This window comes from Geospiza fortis, unplaced genomic scaffold (genome assembly GCF_000277835.1).
Source record: "Geospiza fortis unplaced genomic scaffold, GeoFor_1.0 scaffold271, whole genome shotgun sequence".
Lineage (NCBI taxonomy): Eukaryota > Metazoa > Chordata > Aves > Passeriformes > Thraupidae > Geospiza > Geospiza fortis.
Window position 1 is genome coordinate 1,414,441 of NW_005054405.1, and position 25,353 is coordinate 1,439,793.

General features: G+C 35.6%; 1 protein-coding gene across 2 annotated transcripts in view; it reads left to right on the forward strand.

The window, feature by feature from the left end:
* The window catches only part of NRXN1 (neurexin 1), a 671,624-nt gene that overhangs the window by 76,813 nt on the left and 569,458 nt on the right, over positions 1-25,353 (forward strand). For both annotated transcript variants that reach the window (XM_005426207.1, XM_031061247.1), the window contains exons 3-4: positions 1,503-1,532; positions 2,372-2,383. In XM_005426207.1, the coding sequence (XP_005426264.1) occupies positions 1,503-1,532; positions 2,372-2,383 (42 nt within the window). The remainder of the gene's footprint in view (positions 1-1,502; positions 1,533-2,371; positions 2,384-25,353) is intronic.

A 25,353-nucleotide genomic window follows, 5' to 3' on the forward strand; every position in this document is an offset into this window, starting at 1 on the left:
AAGCTGCAAACTGCCAGTTCAGCTGTGTGATGCTTCCCAAGCAATGCTGATGCAGGCATCCCTTCAGGATCACAGTCAGCTTTCATTTACATTGCTGTGAGCCCCAGGTAATCCCACCAGCTGCAGAGCTCTGTATTTGGAAACAGAATTTATTGCACAAGAGATCAGGCACATCAGGCCCTTCAGTTTAACTACACATCTAAAACGAGTGACATTAAAAAGCAATAATTCAACAAAACCATTGTTAGACTACTTGGAACATCACTTGAGATTTGAAACTGATAAGAGAAGAATCATTTAGACTGATTGCAGTCGGGAGTATCTTCTTTGAACTACCCCCAAGTAGCGTGAGTCATTTGTGCACCTAATTTTCTTTGTGAATTAGAAATCACAGAAACTCTCTCTCTAGGAAGTCTGCTCTCCAATAAAGAGAAGGATATTTTATTGCTCACCTTCTTTGTGTGAATTAATTTCAATTAATTACAATTAAGAAAACAATGTATGGCTTTTCAAGAAGAGGAGCACATTTTACACATGAACAACCAATAACTCCTGAAATGGATCCTAAAACAACTAAATTCCAAGAATAAGTCTGTTTTTTAAATCAGACATAAAAAATGAAAACCTTCATATATCTAAGAAAAACATTCTCCCAACATCACATTATATTCAGTGAGATTTAAGTATCATTTTATTATCATGATTAAAAAAGATGAATATTTTTCCTTGAAGAGTAACAAAACTTGGCTCTGGATGAGTGATTATCATTATGGACATCTGCTTTGAAATGTCACTAGACCTATTCTGGTGTGATGGGATTTCATCTCACAATATAAGTATAAGGCAAAATCTATTTCTTAGAGATTGAAGAAGTAGTTGCAGAAGCTGTCACTTAAATTTTCTTTATTACTATGTATTTTATATTGCATATGTAATAATTTGCCTTCTCTGGAACAAATTCATTCTACTGTCACATTTCACACAAATAAGGAGACATTCTTTGCATTATCATTTCAATGTGATGAATAAATTTTATTTAATTACCTGAAATGCTCATTTTTATGAGGGGAAAAAGATCAGACCCAGCCCATTTTTCAGGTTTAAACTTCTCCAGGGTTTAAACATCATTTCACATGTAGAGGACAGGAAGTCCTCTCAGCAAAGTGTTCAAACCCATATAATCAAAATATGATAAAGACAGACGGATTATTAAAGGAATTGGTTGGATTTGAAAGCATTTTATTATTTTCTGTCAATACAAATACTGCACAGAAAAAAAAAATACACAATAAAACAGCACCCAGTGTTTGAATTGCAGTTCTGTTACTTGTAGCCCAAAGCATTCCAACCAGTGGTTGAAAAATGCTCTTTGATTTCCCTCTGTGATACAGACATCTTATAGGAAACAGATGCCTGTCACAAAACATTTTTTGTCAGTGTGACAACACCACCTTCCCGTGCTCCCTTGTTCATTGCTGACTGTGCTCTTGTTTCCCTTCAAGGTCTGGCGCACCTGATGATGGGCGACCAAGGTATGGGCTCTGTTCCTTTTCCACTCTGCTTTCATTGTTTCTTCTTGTTCTGTAGCTGCTTTGAATCCATCACTGCAACCGATGGGCAAATGCTTGAAAGCTGTCTTTGGCTGCAAAGAAACACGTGGTTTTAGTCACATCTTTTTCTCGTTTCGGTTTTTGGTTTTGGTTGTTTTTGGTTTTGGTTTTGTTTTTTTTTTTTGTTTTTGTTTGCTCCGTAAGCTTTTGTCCTTCCTGCCTCCTCAACTCCCCCTCTTGCAAAACAATAACTAAAAAGATGTGAGAGGAATAAGAAAGTGATTACAAAAATTCTGTGTATTTATCAGAAAATACAATTATGGGTGATCCTATAAAAGATAAACAAAGTGCCAGACCACTCTTCAGATAGCCCATGAAAGAAGATGCTCCTCTTGTAACATTGTACACATTGAAGAGTTCATTTGCATTAATGCATGGCTGATTGGAAATGTGCAGAAAGCACCTGCTCCTGGCTTCTGGAATGCTGAGAGTACAATTTTGCTACCTAACAAAACAAGTGATTTTTTTCCTCCTAACCATTGTCCATGTTACCTTTGTGACAGTCTTTCTTATCTAAGCATGGGTTATTTCTGTATTTCTCTGCATGTACATGATTGGGAAGAAATAAACTAAATCCCTAATATGACACTGATTGCATCTCCATTTGTCTTCAGACACTTACCTTATACTTTGTCTCTTCATGTTCAGATACTATTGCATTTACATGTACTCATGACTCTTACTGTTGTTTCTCTCCTCTTCTTTATTCTCTTTTTGTCTGGAAATGCTTTCTTCATGGAACCATTTCACCAAATCCATAGGTAAAAGTAAAGGTATTACATGATTTTCTTTATTTTTAATGCCATCAGTATACTTTAATGTATGTATAAATAATGCAAGTGAATGTAAATTTTTTGCACTGATAACACGAGGTAGGTATATTCTTACAGTTAATATTACATGGATATCAAGGTAAGGATAATTATCCTAAAGTACAGGCTGACCATATTCTAAGTTTGTTTCCCGGTGTTGTGAGGGATGTGAAGCTTTGGCAGTGATAAAAGAGGCTGCAGCTCTAGGAAGTGTTCATGATGAAGTAACAGCCACATTTTGAGGTATGCCTTTTTCTGTTCTCAAAGAGCTGCAGTCTAAACCACCAGACACAGGAAAAAAAAAAAAAAGTGTGATGTTGTTCAGTAGAGACTCTCTGGAGATAAACTGTGCAGGGTCAGTCCACAGCTTGATGTACGTCTTACATGGGAACAGCACTAACTTTAGCAAGTCTTTGCCCTGAGAGTTTCCTTTCATATTAATCACTTGGAGCATATCTGAGATAAGAATTGGACAAAGGAATGAGGAAGAAAAAAAAGCCAAAGAGAAGTGTGGGGTTTCTTTCAGATTTTTTTTTTTGTTCTTTTTGTTTCTTTATGTAAAGAATGCCAGCTGTGTTTACTTCCCTTCTCCCAGAGGAAACAGTGCAGTAGGGGCAAGAATTTTTTCCTGTATAAATAAACATCAGGTTTTGCCACAAGGACACTTGTTCACAGGCATTGTGTAAATATATTTTTTATGATAAGAAGGTGGTGATTAAAAGCCATTTAATCTCTGTTACATATGATGAATAATACAGTTCTATTCATCTTAACCATTTGTCAGGGGTGCCTATTCTTTGCATAAACCAGAAATCCAGTTTGCATGGTCATACTTTTCTAACTAGTTAAATTAGAAACAAACTTCCAGGTTTGTTGGTGTCTTGGCTGATTTAGTGTTTCCATACCTAGGAAGTTCATGTAATGCGAACACTGTAAATACAAATCTGTAGTGTCCCTTTCCTCCTCATATCAGACCCCCAGGAAAGACTCTGTACCTGTATAGGTGGGATACAATTTGAGTGTGCTCTGGAGCTCTAAGTCTTCTTACTTAGGAAAAGTTTTAAGCAAGTATGTAAAACTATCTGCTCATTTCTTTGTTTTATCAGATCATTTTGTTTTGTTTGCTACATGACTGATTCTTTTGTTTCTTAACAGTACATAGTGTGCGTGATTTCCTTATTATTTATTATCACTATCTTATTCCTAATCAGTAGATATCCTGGCGGCAGCTACCTTAAAATTACATTTTTTATTAACTGAACCTTGGCACTATACATAATTTTTATTAATAATATACTATTACTTTTCTAGATTGTTCTGTACACAGAATAAATTATGTAGTATGTATGGTACCAAAGGGTTTTTTTTTTGTATGAAAGGAGTAAAATATAAATATTATGAATATTTATTATTAATAGTAGCTGATATGGAGAGCAGATTTTTAGCAAAACATACATTCTTCTAGTATTTTGCAAAATTTAGACTTTTATGTTTTTATTTTTAAATGTTTAACAACTACATTTTAAAAAAATACCTGTATATATTAACTACACTTAATGTTCAGTAATGTGCCATGTAACGTAATTTAAACACCAGTCACCAATCATCTAATCATTTGACTACATTTTACCTTTCATATTTTGATTTTTTTATTAGATTTATCCAGTTAATATAGAAATAATCATTGCTGTGTTTTGAGAGTCACAATACTTCTGCACATATAATGGTGTATATTTGTTCAAATTGATGGAGAGGGTTTATATGTGTACCAACTCCAGTTGCTTGTAACAGAAAATATCCCTCAATGCTGAGCCATATCCTGAACCAGGAAAAAACAGCCTCATTTTGTTGACTGTCCTGAAAGTTTACTAATATCAGCTATTGAAACCTGTGGCCTTGAAACAGTTGTGATAACACACCTTTGTAACACCTGACAATATAAAAAATTAGGAGTGTGATGGAAAGGAATAAAGGGAAAAAAGAGGAAACTCCTTTGTTATAAGTTCCATTCCTTGAGAGGTATGCAAGGGCAGTAATTGTAAAATTCTGGGTGATTATCTAATGAATTAATCATATTTTGGAAATATAAGCAATAAAACTCTTTTAAGAAGCTTTACAATGTAATTTGTCCTGAGGAGTATAAATGGCTGAAGTATCACCATCTCCTTTAATTGTGAAGATATTCTTTGGGATACTGGAAAAGGAAAAAAAAATAAAATCAGTATATCTTGATAATTAGGACAGAGTGTTAACAAGGTAAGAACCTGGTGTTGACAGAGGAAGGAGAAATGAGGCAGCCTCTCCAACTGGGCAATACTAAGTTCAGTACTATCTCACAATGCTCCTGATGTTTAACATTTAGTTGTAAATCTAAATTGGGATAGCCTGGATAATCTCCCCACAAATTACTCTTAATAGATGCTATGCCTAATTCTAGGAAGATCTGGAGCCTTTTATTAATATTGGCATTTGTTTATTTTCTGACACGCACCATATATTCAGAAATATTTAGGAATTCCGTTTTCATCCCCTGGAAATAACTGACCTGTATAGAACTTTAGCAGCAGGGTTGTCACAGCTCTGATGGTGAAAAGGCACAGGCAAGGTAAGGTTTGTAAATGGTGCTGATGTTTTTACTTGGCCACTTGAAAATGCTACTCAGAGCAATTGCTTGAATTCAAAGCAATCCTTAAATATGCTCTTCATAACAGGCATATTTGTTTGCCCCAAACAAATTTGTGCCCAAACAAATTTTCTCTGCTCTCTCAAACTATTGGAGGTGGTCTAATGAAACCATTTCCACCTATAGGCCTTACCTCATCAAAGTCATGCAGGATTATTTTGTGTTGAATAATAATGTGACTAAATTTATATGGCAACTAATGCAAAACACTCCATTTCTCTACTTAAAAAAAAATCTCATCCTCTCCTTTTCATGCTCTCCTTTCCATATTCTTTTGTTGAGCAATGAAAGAACTTTATAATTCACAAACTGTAAGAGTGACATGTAATACTTTGTTTTTATACTGCAGTTCTCTTAAGCCTATTCATATTTTTTACCTATGGTTTATTTTTATGTAATTATCATACTTTTGACTATATATATTACTCATTCTGTATCTAAATACTATGTTCTTACTCCTGTTCTATTATTTTAGAGATTATGTGCAGCTTTAAATTATACATGAGTCACTCAGGTTCATAAAAAACTATTAAATGTTAGCTAGCTGAGCAATAAGTGTTTCTACCAAAAAATTGATAGTACAACTGCAATTCATTGTATTAGATTGCAGGCTTTTGATGTGCTGGTATTTGCTTTACTGTGTATAAATGCTGAAGAAAGACTTCAGAATGGCAATTTATGTATGTGTCAACATCCTTGACAAAGAAGGGCAAGTTTTTTCTTGCACATGCTATCGTACAATACCTGTAACACCAAAGTGACACCACTAATTTTTTAATTATCAATCACACAACTCATTTGACAGATGGAAAAATAGAGCATTGAAAAATAAAAGCAATTTATAGAAATCCTTAAACAATCATGAGCGTAAAAGTGGCATGTTATAGCTAAGTGATTATGTGATGCTTGTGTCATGCAACACAAATCTCACTTTGTGCCAGTAATCTCCCCTCACATCAAACTGTCTGGAATTTGGTCATTAACCTTCCTGCCACCACAAGTTCATCTTACTGGAATGACTTTTATTTTTGCTCTGGTTTTGAAGAACCAAGATGGTCTTGGCTTCGTGCGCTCTCATTGAAACGCCTGTCCCCTCCTCATCTGCTGCTGTGTGTGCTGCTTCAGGGTGTGCCTGAGAGACACTCATAGCCCACCCTTCCCTGATCCAAGCCCCCAACAGTCCAGAAACCCTGTAAATGCTTTGGCACAGCCCTGGACTCGAGCTCAGCTCCTTATTTTTGGCTCAGTGCCCTGTTGACATGGACTCAGTTTCATGCCTTCTCAACTGCAGCTGGCTTTTGCCTGGCAAGCACAAAACATGGATGGAGGCCATTCCTGACTCTCTGCACTTGTTCACATAGTTATATATCCTAGGTGATAGCAGCTGGTTGGAAAGACTCCCTGCTAGAAGCAAAGTGAGGTAACTTAGGGGTTTGACACACAATGGGGTTGCCAGGGTAGGGGAACTGAAATTGTTTCTAGGTGACGTTACAGGAGAAGAATGGATAACTTGAGTTTCCCCACTCAATCTTGTAGTTGCTTCCAGTGGTAAAAAGGGACAAATCAACAAGGTTTAAAAATTTAACCTCCACAAGTCCCAAACATTTTGAAAGTCTTGGAAAGTTTATTAAATTATGAGCATAAGAATTTTTAAAGAATTCTCTTTAAAACTATCATTATTTTTAATGAGCATTACAATTTTTTCAATAAATTAATGGACTTTAAATATAAAGTTTCTCAAAGTACTCCAAAGAGCAGAAGATACACATCATATCTCTTCTATAATGACTTCTTCTTTTCTAAACAATCTCATCAGTATACTTAAATAGAGGCTGCTGTTCACCAAAACTATTATAACTAAGTTTTTGTGTGTAACTCATACCCCCATGCCTACAAATATATGTTCCAATAAATATTTGTACTATGCTTATATTTGTATGGTCAACATGTTCAAATTTTGGTTGAATATCATAATGAGCTATACACTAAATGTTTATTTTGATGCATTGAAGCAAGTAATTTTCTTGCACTTCAGTGGGTGATACCTGGCCACCCTGGAATATTGGCATTTGAAGCTGCAAATTCAAATTTATGTTGAACTATGATCAATAAAAGGTCCCCAAGGAGACAAAAAATGCAGCAGAAGATGGCTGCTGAAGAAGTTTTCTATCTGAAGCACATGGCTCAGAAGAAACCAACCAACATCAGGAACAGGAATGCAAAATCTTCCTTGAGACACACACACTTAAAATTCTATCTGAGATGGCTGATTCCTCATCAGCAGTATGAAAAGAATTTGTAAGGACCTGTCACAAATATAAAAAAACTTTCTGAAGAAAGGGAAACATATTTTTAAAAGAAAATCACCACATGATAATGTCCAATCCACACCAAGAGTTCTAGTGCCTTACCACCATGAAAATAAAGAATGTACCAGGTTCTGAATCATTCTGATGTCACTCAAAATGATCATGTAACGTGTGTGTGTTTTTCACAGACTTCCTATGGATTCAGAGGAAAGACAATAAATGTGTAAATCTGGAGGATTTAATGTAAAAAAATGTTATATTTGCAAATGTGTAGATTTCTGCTGGGTCCAGTAAACGTTTTAGTAGGAGATAGTACATATGCAAGATTTTGGCTTCCTCAGCACAAGGCTCCACTTTGAGCACAGGTTTATCCAGAAGATGGGTATGCTGACAGAAAACCTTTCAAAATAATATTAAAGTTCTTTCAAGATGAAGGATGTGCATTTCAGGCCAAAAAGTATGAGGGGATTTATTGGGGATGGAAAACAGTTAAGCTGTCACTCTGAAGAGGTAAAAAAAAGAATCAGCAGGTAAGCAATAAAGAAATAGGAAAACTTAGCATTGCTTCCTTAAAGCAAACTTTTCTTTTAATGTATGTGTAAATGTACCTCGAAAATGAGAATCTAAGACTGCAGCGGTCTGTACCTTTTTTGCACAGTGAAATTCCATGAGTTTTATACATATTTCACAGACATTTCCAGTGAAACAAGTATTTGGGAGAGGTGTATTCCTTGGATATTGGAATATCCTTGAACCTTCTTGCGAGCCAAACACATCAGAAGACTGACACTGAAGATTTCAGTTTCACCCTAAGATTGCACTATGTCTTCCTAGGATAAAATTCAGTCCTTGAAATCTACAAGAGCAACTAAACAAACGAGCCCAACAGAATCTAATTTCTATTATTTCAGTGAAAATCAAAAGTAGTTGGAAATTACTGTACATCTCAGAACAGAAGTCTCAGCTGATTTTAACATTAATCCAATCAATCACGCTCAGTGGAGTTTCACCAGCTAAGTGGAAAGAAATTAGAGCCCCAAGGAAAAGTATTTTCAAACATCTCTAACATTTGTCTACATGCAGGATTACAAAATTCTGGACTAAGCTTTATCACAGTTTCTAAAGAATCTAAATCTAATGAAAGTGAAGAAGTCTTAGGAAGACTGCTCCAAAATTGTACTGGTATATCTGAAAATGGGGACTATGCTCTTTAAATGCACATTATAATAATATTTTTCTACCAAGAACTCTCTGCAAAGGAATCAAAAAATATTTAAATATTCAGGTCAGAGTCGATCATTCTTGTAGAAATAAGAATGCTGCATACAAATATTTTAGCCTACTCTTTACAGAAATTTTCTTTGGTGGTAATAACATGCCATGGTACTTAGAAATGACAGAAATTTGAGTTATCAAGTCATCTTTAAACTCTTTTAATTAAAAAAAACCAACATAATTTACACTGGTACTACTAATATACCTCTTTCCTGATTTTCAAAGACTTCTATAACCCTGATTTTTTAATTGCTCAAAGGTAGCTTTCTATGTTTACTTCAGGGTCCACCTAGAGCAATTAAGCAGAACAGTGAAATCATGCAAAGAACTGGGAAGTTCAGGAGCATAAAGGAGGATTCCCATAGGAATTGTGGAGCATGGAGCATGGACTTTGCTATGAAATTATCATCATTACTTTAATGGTTTTCATAGATACCAACCTGTTATCCAGATATGGGTGGTTTTTTTCAGACTTGGGAGGAAACAAAAGTGACTGAATCTTTTTATTGAATGAATTTATTCTAGTGAAAGGAGTCCTTTCTTCCTCATTAAATCTATATTCAGGGCAAAGGTGTTTTTTCTGTTGGCACCCACTCAGAACAATTTTCTGATCAGCACTGCATTTCATTTAAAGGCAGTTTTTGTAATTTGCTGCTATGACTTAGAAGTTCTGGTACTTTTTTTTTTTTCCCTGCTCAAAGTAGACATTTATTCTTTAAAGAAAGGAAGCATCTGGACTGATTCACTGGCAACTAATAAGGCTGTATAGAGCAACCTTGGATAACAAGAGGCTACCACAGAACACCTGGCACTGCTGGCATCACAGCCTTGACTTCAGTAGCTTCTCTGTATTGGGGGTGGGAGGAAATAAAAGCAGCTGGATCTAATTCCTTTCATCTGCCTTTGCATATTCTTCAGACAGAGGGGAGTCTGCCTGGAAAGCAAAATTCAGCATTAAGTGAGTATAAGTCTGGAAAATTTTCACTGGGGTTACCCTTAGCTAACAGGTCTGTCCTGAATTCCATTATCATGAGCCATGGTTATTCCATTTTCAGGAGTGTCCACCCAAAGGAAAGGAAGCTAAAGATCTTTCTGTGACCATTAATGCTCTGCTTCTGAAGCATCTTTTAGCTGACAAAAACCTGAGAGGTTCCTGAGGACAGCTGCATTGGTACTTAGGTGACCCCACTCCTAGCCAACAGTAACAACTCTCTCTAGAACGGGAAGTCAGGAAGAATTTCCTTCATTTCCTACTTCATTGAACCTGAGTTATATCAAAAGGTGCCAGATAAGGGCTTTTGATCTCAGGAAAAGGGCATTGCAGGCCTTTTGCTGGTAAGACAAGCTGGTCTTTTGATTTTCTCAGTTAATGTCTCTGCTTTAACCACTTGGTCTTACAAGGTGCTTACAAAATACATTTAGTATTTCTACAAGTCCATAAGAAATATTTTTAAAAACCCCACCAAAGTTGTCTACATGCAAATCACCATTGAAAACTATGTTTGCAAGCTGTGATTTTACTATTGAAGCTGTGCAAAACAAAGCATGAATTAATTTTAAAGGAAAATGCCTGTTTGACAAAGCTATTTGCACTATCAATGGATGTTTATTTAAGTGGGTATCTGATACTACTTGAATTAACTGCAACTACTGACTAGTTGTTATGTAATTTTCAATTTTAGAAGAGTCATTTGGCTGTGGTTACATTGAACTCTAGCACTACTGTATGTTTATATCATCACAAAAGTGATGGGAGATTTCAAAGTGTTCTATTTTAATTTAATCTTCATTTGCCTGAACACCTTTACATCATTGGTGTACAAGTAGTGAACTGGTGCTTTCATTTCATCCAAATGCTTCTGAAAACCATTAATTTTGTGTTTATCCCACTAAGTTCTTAAGTTCTTACATCATTATGCACCTTCAAACACAAAAAATGCAGCTGTGGCTGTGTCAGTCATGCACTGATATTTTATAATGTCCTTAGCAGTTTGGTTTTTTTGTCTCTATACTTCTCTGCAGTGAATTATTCAAATAAGAATGTTGTCCATGACTGTGACTGTGTTATAACACTGGAAGAAAATTTATATTTCAGAAAAGAATAATGTAAAAGTATCTAAGTGCAAGATTGGACCAACAAAGCTAGACTTGGAAACTAGTAATTCTGTATGATTGTCATGCAACATATTGATCTGTAGAGAACTTTTATACATCTTATTCATATAGGAAAATCTATGGAAAAGACAGGAAAAAATCTATGGCAAATCTATACTCTGAGTATTACATGAAGCTACCTGAGTCCCACTGTTAGTCTAATGCTACATACTTCCCCAGGGCAAAGAAGGGGCTGTTCAGGCTACTGTGAAGAGGATAAATTCCTGTATTCCTTTTGAAAATATTGGGAAGCACTGAATACATAGAGTAAAACACAGTAAGTCATTGACAATTCTAAAGGACAAATTCCTCAAAAATTTATATTAACAACATATCCACATTTACCATGTATACGTGGAGCTGCATTCAGGATGTAGTCACTGTAGCAGGTAAATAGAACTTCCTGCACTTCATCACTTTACCTCTCAGAAATGGCTCTATCTCAGGTTTTATAATGCTTTATATAATGACAAATATGTAATAAAAATCACTCATGTGTCATTATGTGTCATTTATTCTCTCTTCCAGGAAAACACATGCATTTGATATTTTTCCAGTGTTCTAAAATAGCTGATAGACTTACACCTTGCTAACAAGACTATTCATTTTGGTTGTCCCTGAAATGAATAGGCTTGTTAAAGAAACAGGTTTTTGAGAGTTCGGCATTTATCAAGCTGTTATAAAAGCAAAATGAAAGTTTAATTAATATTTTCCTTTTCAAAACACCTAAAAGATCTGTATATCAGCCCTATAGCTTTTAATAAGTACATATAACTCTCAGAAATGTACATATATCTAGGTCATGCTAATTATCCACCTTGGGAGGCAAGAATGTGCCTATACTCCTCTACCTAGTTGGCATACTCTTGAGACCCAAGTCAGAAGAGCAGGCTTCAGAAAGTCTAAAAATACATTTACTAGGTTCTTAGCCATTAAACTGCTTGAAGAGGAGGTCTCTCATGTACTAGCTGACAGCCTGTAATTTCTATTATGCAGGAAATGAGACTAGATAATCAAAAACAACCTTTCTGGCCTTGAAGCCTATGAATCACACAGAACAGAAAAATTACTGTGGCAACATGTAAGAAAATTGTCAGGCATTAAAAGAGTCACACCATTTTTGCTTTATTAGTGGCACTTTTATCAGGTTTCTTGTGTAGATGGAATTATGTGTCAATGAGCTCCCCCAAGTCAAGCCCTTATGGACTAAGTGGAAAAACCATTCAAAGCACTCCCTCAAGCCAGGATGTAACATGGAAACTGAAACACCTTCATGGGAAAGCCTCAAACATATATGAAAGTGTGAATCAAAGGGAGGTTAATCCTTCTCAAACTTCAATATTTTGCTGTGGTTATTTATTTTGAATACTTTGAATTGAATACTGCAGTTAATCTCATACTCAGGAGCGTCATGCTATTCAGTATTTTTGTTTTATACAGGTTCTCATAACACATTTGCAACAGGTTTTGGAGGTCTTTAAGTTATACTGTAAGAAATGAGCTTACCTTGTCATACAGTGACTGTGACTCCAGATAAACCTTGGGCAAAACATTGTTGTGGATTATTTGTGCAGCAAAGCAGGAGCTGTTCATATCTGCCCTTTTATAAAGGGAAAATGCTTATACAAAGCTGGAAAATTAAATGAGAAATAGAAATTGTGATTGAATCTAGGAAATGCTATAAACTAGAGGGTAACACAGTCCCATAAGAGTGCTCTGAATTAGAGAGAAGCAAGATTCAAACTTATAAAACCCAGAGTCTTTTAATATAAAGACTGAAGTCAGCGTTCTAATATTTAGTTTCTCTTTGAACCTCACCATTCAAATTTATATTCACTGAGAGTTAAGTAGTCTTTTTTAGTTGCAATATGCTCACACAAAAGGAGAGGATGGAATCATAGGCTACTTTATTGAAGGACTTATTATTCTACATCAGAATTATCTTTATTCATGAAGACTTCAAACATTTTCTTAATGTTCAGTTTTATTGTAGCTAGGAAAAGATCCTGTTATTTGCTAAAATTCAGGAAGACAAATGGGACTATGTTGTTTCTCCCAGAACATATGAAAAAAAAATTAAGGCATTATTTAATTCAATGGATTTAGAATATATCTAGTTTAAAAAAAATCCAAATCTTTCCCTGACTGTCAGGGAGGAGGAGGAAAGCCAATTTTTGAGGTTTATATTCTATGCCTCATTAGTGGTGTTCAGTTGCACACCTTGTAGACTTTACAGCCTCCAGGTTATTAACATTTTACTGTTTGATAATTTATTAATACAATGGGTCAAATATATGTACAAGCAGCTAAATATGGGTCATTGGGCAAAATGAAAAATCATATTCACTTGGATGGGGAAAAATGTCTCTCCTACAGATTTTTCTTTATTCTTTTATACATTTATTATTAATATATATTATGGAAGCATCTCTATGTGTAGCTAAGGGGAGACCTCTCTTTTGGAACATCTGTCCTTGTTTTTTAATCTACCTTTGTGTCCTCAATGAAGCTGGTAATTATACACCCATCAGTGAAATTACTCTGTGGGGGAAAGCCATAGGGGAGTGGGATAAGGAATTCTGATTCAGATTGAGAAGTGGGATTCAGATAAAGAAAAGCTGATTTCTATTTTTCCATGTCTATGGATTGTGTTCAAGCCATACTGGTGTGTTAGAGAGGAGCAGGCTTCAAATATGTGGCAAATCCATGCCCCTGGTTCCTCCTGTGCTGCTGCATGGTGAGTGAGGGCACTTCAGAAATTCTCTGAGCAGCTTCCTTCTGTCTCAGTGTCATCCCTCAGAACTGGCAGCATCTGGTATTCTCAAAGCATTAATTTCTGGGGAGTGTTTGAGAACAGGGCATATTAAAATGTCACTATGAGGATGCTATCCTATGTTTGAAGGCTGATACAGAGGAATTGACAGCTAAAAGCGAAACAAAACGTAAAAAAAGCCATTCCAAGAACAACTCTAGACCCTCCAGCAGTTATAATTAGGTCATTTTATATAATTTATGTTGGAGTATAATATTCAGATTCACATAAATTAGTACATGGGAGAAAAGCACCACACAATCTCTTTTTCCTTTACATTTACACTATATTTTACATTTTTTCTTATCTTGTGTTGTGTCTGTTTACAAGAGACATTGTTTAGCAGGAGAACTGATGAAGCCTTGACGGTTTCATGGTTGCACAGTGCCTGTCATTATGCTGAAGGACTGAGGAAAACCTAATTGGCAGTTAAAGCATGAACTTTCTGTACCTCAAAACATGGTTCTCAATTCCTATTTTGCCTGTGGTGCATCTGCTGACTGTTTTAGCAGATATTTGACTATCAGTGAAGTGTGGTCATGACTGTTGATGTGGTCAGGCATGTTGTTTGAAAAACAAAATCTTTCCAGTATTCCAGGATGTGTCTGATTCAAAATCTAGTTTAATTTGGTTTTAGTAACTCAACATGGAACACCTTTGACTACTTCAGAGTTTGAGTTTATTGTAGTGGGTTTGTCTGCAAATAGGCACTAGGAATGAAACCAAGCAGACATTAGTGCCAATTTGTGATGGTTTGGGGAGAGAAATTTATCAGCAGTAACATAGAACAAGAAAGAAAGAGAAACTTTGAATGTTTTTGATAGATGTGTAATTTTTTTTAAAACTGCGCAAGTTGCATTTGGGCTGTTTTCCTTTCTGCTTTGTTTTGGTTTTGGTGTTGTTTTTTGGTTTTTGTTGTTGTTTGTTGTTTTGGTTTTTTTAACTGAGTAATAAACAAGTTTCCTGCGGTCTAAGAACAAAGCCATTGCATGTGTGGAGACCAGTGAAATACTAATTGGATTACAGGTGTGCTTAATTATCGTGCACTGAAGGTGTTCAATTTTCCTGTGATCAAGGCAGTAGTGTGAATATGGACTGCAAGAAAGGGGTTTTTTTTTCTTATGCTAAGTGAAAAGCTCAGAGAATACAAAAAGGATGAGTAAAGCTGACAAGAGCTTTACTAAAACTTTATGCATCTCTTGTCTCTTCTTTTTTCCTGAAGGACAGTGTTTTTCCTTAGAGTGTGAATATTTAGCATTCTTTTGTGAAGCACTTTGCTAATTAAATACCTGTAGCACCTCTGAGATGCTTGCAGCGTGGGAGGACAATGACTTTTGGCACAAGGCAGTGAGAGCAGCCTGTTCTGGGTTATTTTATTCAAAACTTTTCCTTGAAAAACTAAGGCACTAAGTAGAAAACTACGAGGGGAAACTTCAGTGTCCTGACATTTAAACCTGGTTCTAGACAGATTTGAAAACTACCTGTGTTTGTGAAGTCTCAAAGAAGGCAGGAAGGTTCTGAAGAGCCATAGAAGTACAGGCATAAAAGATTTTATTATTCTGTTCTTTTCTCCTACTGACTATGTCTCCCTGTTGCTAGGAGAAAGATAAGGTAACTGCTCCCAAATTTTTAAGATACCATAGCTATTTCCTGACAAATGTTTTCTCCTAGGACCGACTGTTCCGATACTCAGTAGGGCCCAAAAAAATCTTTGATAAAGCCAACCACTCATACTTTTTTTTTTCTTATATTCCAAGGGTTAGGAAAGGGAGAAGTTAAGAAGAATGGGAAGGTAAAAGAGCTGTTGCTGTGGGAGTGGATGACAATTTAGAAGTGGAAAACTCAGACCTGGCAATCCTTGGTCCTGACTTGGCTTGAGAGTGTAGAGAAAATTGCCTGAGAGACCTGGAAGATGTGACATGTGACTTATTCAAGCTCTCTGGTTGTTCATTTAGTCTTTAAAAAGAAGAACCTTGCTTATGCATTTCTGTCACTTTTGATGTTTGATGAGAATTCAACAATGCTACATTTCTGTCAAAGGCTCTTCAACTCCAACGCTTCCATATCTTCAATTTTCATAATTGATTTGATAACAAAATTACTTAATATTAAGTTCATGACAACATTTTTCAAGAGAGAAAGGCTTCCTTCAACCATTCTCCTCCCCTCATTGCTGTATTTTAATTCCTATCTCTGAAAGTCATATTAAATATTTAGTCTATAGACTTGATTTGATCATTACCTGTACATCAGCAAAGAATCTTTGCAAATACAGTGAATTAAAAAGAGCTGTATGTACTTTAGCATGGATGATTTAAGACCAGTTGAGGAGAAGGATATTATGAAGTAGATCTATATCGAGAGGAAGGTTAATGAAGACAAAACCCCAAGACCTCTAGGTCTTAAGCAGAGGTCTATAATATTTGCCTAAGATTAGGTCCAGGAGCAAAACTAAGTAGCAGAGTGCTCACACATAATCAAGGAGGTGAAGGTGGTGGCAAAAGAAGGAAGAAATAAGCAAACAAGGCATAAGAGAGCAGAAAGAATTTTGCCTCTGAAATCAGCAAGTGGAAACAGTCAAACCTAGTTTTATTTTATACCTTTTTTACCAATGACATGTAAATAGATCTTCTGTCAATTTCCACGAAAATTTCTATTATGTTGTGTGTATTTAAGCCTTAAATAAAGATAAATAGATCAAATAACCTCTGACTCCCAAAAACATGAACATTTAGTTATAGCTTTTTAAAAGTAGGAAAAATACCTAACTCTTACATGTGCTATTAAGTATTCTAGATGCCTATTCCATAACCACATTATTATTATAGTTTAAAAGAATTTGAAGCAAAAATGCTTCAAGTCTTATGTGAAATATAAATGTATAAGAAAATAGAGTGAAGAGAATCAAATAGGTAGAATATATGTTATTATTTAGTAATGTGCTTGAATATGGTGCCCAAACATTTGTATTTGCCCTAAAGAAATGTGTTGAATTTTTTTTATATCTAAACATGGATAAAGGAAAGAAGCTCAAAAACCCTCCCTATTTCTTAAGTAAAAAAAAATTTATGAGGAAATAACATAAATTACATACATTACACTACATACATAACAGACGTTACATACACTCAGTCATTACTTATGTGCATTGAAATGTCAAATAATCTGGAAAAAAAAAGTAGCAGTTTTTCAGAACTACTCTTTATTTTTTAATAAATCCAGGAGCAATATCTATATTAAATGACTTTAGAGCATGCTGAATGCATTTTAAATTTATCAGCAAACTCCTTTTAGTTATCAAGCTTGAGAACATTTATCCTATTCATTATTGACATCTCCCAGAATTCTTTCCATGGTTTTGTGCAAATAGCTTGGCAGCTTTTGGCAAATAGAGGTGATTTTCAGTAACATTTTTCAGATACTTCAAAATGAATTATACATCCAGACACAGTCAATCTTTCTTACCATTAATTTTTCAGGGAGAAAAAAAATCCTTTTGTATGGAAGGCCAGCTCTACAAAGGGGACTTAAGCCTTGCAATGCTAACAGAGATCTAACCAAAGGGCTGGAGAAGTCATGCCTACCAGAATGCACAACCCTTGCCTCACAACACAGGCTTGTTCTGCAGTAGCAGGGGGAAATATGAGGTGCCTTTGGGTACTGTGGGAATTTCAGTACTGTGAAAGTCAAAACTATGAGGTTGCTGAGTAAAGGTTGTGAGATCTAAACAGTGCTTATCAAAATCTACCTCAGGAATTTGCACACTTCTCAGATTTGTCATTCCAACATGACAACATTAAGAAGGCACACCCATGCCCACAGCTATGTGGCATTTTTTGGCATCTTGTAGCTTTTGTTTTTTTGCTTTGAATTCTCAAACAATTTTATTTTAAAGTAGCTCAAAAAATATGCATTTCTGATTGTAATGACGGTTACAGACTCTTGACCTTATTGAAGTAACTCAAGTCTTTGCCCAATAAGTCTTCAATATTGGGCAAAGTCTTTATTAGGCCTTTGGCCTCTCTTTTTGTGGCTGTTGAGGGTCTGGAAAGAAGGTCTAAAGAGATGAAGATTACAGCAATATGTGGAATCTTTGCATCATACCTAATCCCAGAGCTGGGAACAGGGCTGCGCTGTAGCCTGGGGCCTTCCTTAAGCATGGAGAGCAGAGTCACCTCCATGAAACAGGTTGATCCAGCACAGACAGCAGAATCACCAGGATGGTGCAGTCTCACATGCACAAATCTTTTGGTGCTACTGACTGAGACACATTCAGAAAAGATTTATAGTTTTGGTCAGCCTAGACTATATGGGGTGTAAAGTGATTTCCTTTCCAGAGCTCAGAGGCTCAGGACTGATCTGCTGTTGTAAAAGTCAGTGGCAGTGTGAAAGTTGAGGTGTGCTGACTGAGGTGCTATCCAATGCATTGAGCTTGGTGGGTCATCTTGTAATCAAGTCTGAGGTTCCCTTCTGTCTGTTGAATTCAGCCTTCTGCAAATGTTAGGTGAGTGTCTAGATTTACAGATCAACTTTCAATGATTTAATAACTTCCTTAAAGAAAACAAGTGTTAGTTTTCAAGGTAGGATTGAGGGAAAATGCCTTTCAAATCCATTGAGAATTTGTATAAAAATTTTATTGTCAAATGTCAGCTGATAACTACTTTTCTGTATGATAATTCCAGCACTTATTATGAAATTATTTATGTCATCATCTAGTTTGCAGTTGTCTTAGAGCAAGAATGCACATATTGTAATGGTGATCATCAGCTGGATGATAGTCTTAGAGATCTTTTCCAACCTGAACCATTCAATGGTTTTTCAATGGGTTTTATGTATCAAAATAAGGACAGAGATTGCAAAACCAATATTTTTCTTCATAATTTTACTTCTTTGGACTCTTCTGTTGAAGTTCTACTATTCTGTGTTTTCTTTGGAGGGAAGGACAAAACACATGATGCCCTGTATCCAAGCCTTCCTGTTCAGCTGCTGGAAATGCTCCCGCTCTGATAAGTAAGGTTTCAACCTGCAAGCGTGGCACAGAATGAAATTTCATAGGGTTATTAAATTCAATGCTTTATTAAATCTGGAGCCAGATTTTTCTGTAGCTATTGCCAGTTGCCAAGCAGGACAAGCCTGAAGTCCAAGATCATGGGGCTGGAAGTGCAGGAGAAATGTCCATTGTGGAAAGTCCAGTGTGGTCAAGTGATGGAAGAGGCTGTCAGGGATGGACCACTAATTTCAAAAGGCACCTTTCTGCTAAGAAGGAGTCCTCAACAGGCAGAAGATGCTGGAGAGCACTAGTGGTGAATTCCTCTGTGGTGAATCCCAAGCTGTCAGAGCAGTTTTGTGGTACAGATATGTGAGTAGTGGTTTCTCCACAGTGAGAAAAGTTCTCATAGTCCATCCCTTGGTATTAACAACTAATTGCTCTAAATATGTGAGAGAGTAGACAGTGGTATTATTTACTGTAGAGGAGTTGGATATAACTCTCGAAAAGCCAATATTCTGCCATGAAACAAGCTACTAATTTGCTTATGTGGTAAATTGAGAGTGCTGCTCTTACAATTGAATTACTCGTAGGAAAATGGAAAAAAGCCTCATCTGCTCACCTTCATGCAGCCCATAGATATTATTGGCAGGCTGATGTGGTAGAAATTTGTTTTGTGTTCAGAATTATAGTAATGAAAAGGGTCATCAATATAGCTAATATTACTATTGATTCAGTATTGCTTTTTTTTTTTTTTACTTGCATTACTGCTTTGCCATGATCCATCTCTCTTGTACATTCTTTGTTCTCTACTTCTAAGAAATGAAAATACACATCCCTCAATCTATGTCTTGAAGTAGTCAATAGCTGCTGAAGGAATGTTTTTAACTTTGGCCTTTAATGAAAGTCTTTTAAAACTTTGAGCTGTGGCGGACTATGTCATTAAATACACTTTATTTGTGGTATAATTTATAAAAGTTTAGGGGGTTTACATGTTTATAATAAATGGATATATTGCTATCAGTGTGAAAAAGAAGTAGATTGAATAGTATAAAAGCCAGTCACTAATTTTGTGTTTATATAAATTCCTTTTTGAAGCTTTTAATTGAATTAATCAATTTATAATCAGATTACTCAAACACAGCAAAACTTTAAATGTATTGACATTTTTTCTCTCTGACCTTTATGGAGTAAACTTAACTGTATTTTAATCAATAATTTGGCTGTGAATTTGTTTCTTTGTTAAGCTCTGGAAGGGAAATATCCCATCCTTACTGATGTCTATGGCAAAATTCTTCTTGAATACAATGAGATCTGCAGTTCAGTCTTTCTATTTTTGATAATTTAAAGTCATACACCTTAAAGAAATTTTAAAGAATGATTCTAAACTTTCCCTATTTTTTTTATATGGGAACTATATAGGAAGGAAATTATAATTTAACACTCAACTACTTGCACAAGCATGCAGAAACTACCCTAATCACAAAAATAGACTAAGTCATAACTTAAGGGCAGAGAATAAATTAGATGATACTGTGAAGATATCAAATTCAGCAAGTATTATAAATAATTTCTTAACCAAAGCTGGTAAGCAGGTAGTATTAATTATTGTATTAAAATTAGAACAAAGGTGAGGATACAATACTGTATTGTTTAAGAAGCAGTTTTAATATGAGCAGTACTAAGGAAAATTGCTTTCAGAGCTGGGGATGTGCTGTAGTTAAGACAAAATTGCTCAGACTCATCTGACCATTGATTCTGTTTTTCATCATGTTCTCTTACTGAAAAAAGCTGTAGTCAATCAAACATGACTCTGTTGTATGATGCAAGGAAAAGCACAGATGTGCTAAGTAGATTTTAAACATTATTCTGGTTTTGGTTGCTGTAAACTATAAACTTCTAACTATTGCACTTTGTATGAATAATCTTTGTTTTTAAAGAGACATTATTTTTATAAGAAGAAATATGTGGTTTTGGTGTCTGAATAATTTGATCCTAAGGCACAGGAATAACAAAATATGCTTTGGGGCTTGCAATCTAAAGCCAGCTTGCTATATCTGACATTTATCTGCCCCTATGCAATTTTGCTCTGGGGAGGACCAGCAGCTCTTTGATTAATTTACAACTGCTTCAATATGAAATCTTAGTCATGGCACGATGATGGCAGGTCAGCAGCAATACCCCTTTCAAGGTGCTGCCTTTGAAAGGCTGGAAGGCTCTGGATGTCACTTACGGATTTTTTTAATGTTATTTTTCTCTACAATCTGTTGAAGATTTTTTTTTCCCATTGCTCATAATCATGCTGAGGAATGAGGTCTTAGCCACACATTTATAAAACTCTATGTTCATGCGAGCAATTGGAGAGCAAGAAAAAAGCAAAAGAGCCAATGGGTATATTTTATGAAAACTTATTCTGTTTCATAAATTCTACTAGCAGCAAGGATCTAATTCAGCTGCTGTCAAATTTTGGGCCACCTCAGAGCTACTCATGAAGAATGATGTAACTTCAAATGTCCCATTACCCCATCAAAGGATTAATGGGAAACGATGCTTCTTGAGCAAGGCTCTGCATTGCTTCTTTCCTGCTGGGGTAAGTCCCAGACAGCTGGCTAACCTGTGTTAATAGTCTCTTCTCTGTCATCAGACTCCTGTGAAAAGGTGTAGGAAAGCTGGAAAAGTGCTGTCATGCCCTTATGACACATAGCATAGCATTTGTATCATTTTTCCCCTCCCTTATGAGCTCACCTGGAATTCAAAAAGCACTTACATGAGAAGATGGTTCTGCAGATAATCCTGACTTTAGTTTCCATCTTTATCAAGTCTATAGTATTCTATACTAATTTGAAAAGCACATTTATGCCTTCTCTAGTCAAATTATTCTCAAAACCCTGGTTATTTCTGAATAATATTGATTGTAGTGGGGACATACAAAGGCATTTGCTTAAGAGACATGACTGTTAGTCACACTAACCAACAGATGAAACCTTTGAAACCAAGCATCTGGGTGTATATTTCTATTACTGATTCCATGCCTGCATTCATGGGCTTATACCCTAATAAGGGAAAAAAAAGTTAATTTTATGGTGCAATTTCATGAGAAGAAGGTTACTTGTTAATTTTCTTTACATTCACTAAGCCAATATCGTGCATGTTCTGACATCCTAAGGTCACTTAAAATATCTTTCTCTAGATTTATATGTTCTGTATGAAAAAAAAGTCAAACAAACATTAGGAAAAATAAGACCTCATCACAGTGTTTTAAAGTTTATGATTCATTACAGTTCACATATTTTAGTACAATTCTGTTCTAGATTTTTTGTGTGATTTTTCACTGTAAGAATGACATTTAGGGGGAAAGAAAAAAGGAGAGATAATATCCTCTGTGCAAGAAATCTACTTTTAGCCTCTCTCTTTCTCTCTTTCTCTCTTTCTCTCTTTCTCTCTTTCTCTCTTTCTCTCTTTCTCTCTTTCTCTCTTTCTCTCTTTCTCTCTTTCTCTCTCTCTTTCTCTCTTTCTATCTTTCTCTCTCTCTTTCTCTCTTTCTATCTTTCTCTTTCTCTCTTTCTTTTCTTCCTTCCTCCCTCCCTCCTTTCCTCCCTTTTCTTTCTTTTTCTTCTCCCTGTGTAGTTCACAGAGATGAAAAAAATGTATTGATCTTAGCAAGAGATCAATAGGCAGAGCCATTCACAATTAGACATTCTGCAGAAAATAACTTGAATCAAATTAACCTGGAGTACCTGCTGCAGTTCTGCCAGGTAACCTTGCTCTCAAGCAGGTTTTAAGTATAATAAATTATATTTATGTGGTAAGAAGCGGCGCCTTGTGAATTGTTAAACATATACTCACTAGGTTGCACTGTAATCCCCTTTGTAATCACCCATTAGTATACCTTTTATGCTTTGAGATTACAGGGTTTTATTTCAAAAAAATGGTGGTCATACTGTTTTTATTACTTTTACTTCCAAAGGTCATGTTACAGCTGTCAAAAATAAGCATAGATCTTGGTATTAATATTTGAAAACACAGTGTCGGCAAGCCCATATTGTTACTCTCCCCATGGTAATTTAAGGTTGGGGAGCTTTACTGATTAAACCCTTCATTTTAATTTTCAACATTTGCATTTAAAAGGTAGCTCCTTTGACTGGTAATAAATGAGGCATTGGTTATATTTAATAACTCCTATGCATTGTGGTGTCACAGCAGACCCACAAGATCCTACATGCTGTCACATTTAGGATGATAGATTTTTATAAAACTGCGTTGCATAAAGATGAATCCTTTTGTGCTACCTTGTAAGGTTGCCATGGTGACAGAGCACTGCTTCACGGGAATTTCACTTTTCTGGTAATGTTAGATACTGAACCTAAAGCTTCTTCTTTAGATTGTTCTTAAATCTCACTTTTAATACGATATCATTTTGTAGAGGCTTTTAATTCATATTTTGTGTCTTTATTTTCTCAGAAATATCTCCTATAATGCTGTCATAGGTGAAGTACTAAATGTTGACTTCCCAAATAATGAGCATGGTAGACACTCAAAAGATTTGGGGTTTTATGTTCCATGCCATTGCTCCATTTTATAAATATTTAGGATGTGTTTTGCAATTCCACGCTTTCTCTGAACTATAAAAAGAAAGATCACAGACCTCTAGCTATGGAAATACTTCCATCATGGGAAAACATTACAGATAATATGCTGTAGACAGATAAACCCTGTAGTTCTTTTTTTTAAATTGTTTTGTTAGCAAAATGAATTTCAATCATATATATACGGAAAATGGTTACAAAATTGGTTTTAGGTCTGCAAATGAAGCCACATTTTTTTGTGGAGTTATTGTGCATTTCTCTGTAACAGGTGATGTATTTTTATCATCCTGTTTGCATATGAAATCATATGGGAACTTCAGTTGATCTGACATTCATAACCCAATGATTTTCTTTACCTTTCCAAATAAAAATGACTGACGTGGAAATCCTTATTCCCTGCCCTAATCTCTTATTTCTGAATGTTTGGCTGTGGATTGTTCACTGTGCTGAATCAGCCAGAACTATAATGTTCTCAAGATACAGCCAACTCCTTGGCATATGGCAGAAAATATATACATGGATATAAGCCGTACCATTTGGTACCCAGTTGGAGCTCCCTAGCTATGCTAATGAAATTCATGCTACAGGAATATTTTTCTGGTGGAAGGATCTCTTGCTGTTTTCAGATGAAAACAGATAAAATGAAGTGCTTTCCTGAAAAGAGTGTTAGAAATTGTTCTGCACATTCTCCGGCCCCATTCACATTGAATGTTCCCCCAGAGTGCTGCAGCATTTGTTCAGAGCACCTTGGGGAGAGCCTGGCAAACATCTCACAAATGACTGAGCCAACTGAGGACGGGTGCTGGAGGATGTGAGAGCCTCTTCCTGCATGGGGAAAGATGGCACTGTGCTCTCTGCTAATTAAACAGGCTTTCCTTTCCCTCTCGCTCCCATTTGAAGCAGTCCTGGAACAAAAGAGTGTGGAAAGGCCAAAAAAGGGAAGCCTTGGGGGGAATGGAATGAAGCAAGAGAAGACCTTTGTTTCTCATCTACTCGCAAAATTTTAAATCTCTTCCATCCAATATTAGTGTTTAAACCTCTCTACAAACTGTCCTGCTGCTAGTGAAATCCTTCATCGCCTGTAAACCTGCATGCTGTCCTCATTTTCCTAAACTTGGCAATAAGATTTACCTGGACATTTTGTGCTTGATGTCTTTCCCCCTTAAACTAAATAGCATTTCAAATGTTTGCATCATGTTACTTACATGAAGAACTAAAAGTTGTTCAGCACGCAGCTTGCTCAATATCATCTTTCCTTGTTCCTCTACTTTTATTTTTTTGTGTAATCTTCTTATCATGGATAGAGTTTGTGTACGAAGAGCAAGAACCTTTAAAAATTTTTCTTTTCTTGAGTGGAAAACTTCTGGTTTTGTTATTTTTCTTAAAAGCTACTAAATGTCAGAATGTGCTCTGAGATCACCACAGATTCAAATAATTTTCCTGTTCCACAGATAATAGGAATTGTTCTTGATAATTTTTTAAGAAGCAATTTTAAACTAAAATTTTAAAAGTGTGTTTTATGGAGAATATGAAGCTAGCAATACTTTTGTTTTCATATTTTGTAAATAACTTAAGCTTCAACATTTTTCTCCGGACTCTCACTGTTTTCAAAAATGTAATGTGATTTCAGTAAATTGTCTATAAAATATGTAATTAATAGTAGATTCAATTATTATAATTAAAATCACTGCATTCCCAATAGTAGATAGGGGGACAAGCTTGAAAGGAAGGCTTCAAAATACTCTACCACTCCTATTAGTGGGCTTATTCTAAATGATAATGATAATTCCCCACTCTATGTAAATTATTTTCTGTAGAGAACCTCATGTCCTCAAATACCTGTTCATCAAGAGAGATTTTAGTCCTTCTGGAATCTCCTAAACATTGTTAATATCTTTTTCTCTTAAGAGGGAATGTTCCCCTGTTCAATATGTTCAACATGCACAATGCATGTGACTTTTTAAATGTACTGCAGTAGATAAAAGAAGATCTGAAAACTCAGTTCCTGAACCTTCTTCTCCATCATAATATAAATTCAGACAATATTTGGGATAACAAGCTATACATTGTGATCAGAAAATCTCCTGTTGCTATTAACACCACACTTCTGTCTGACAAAAAATGC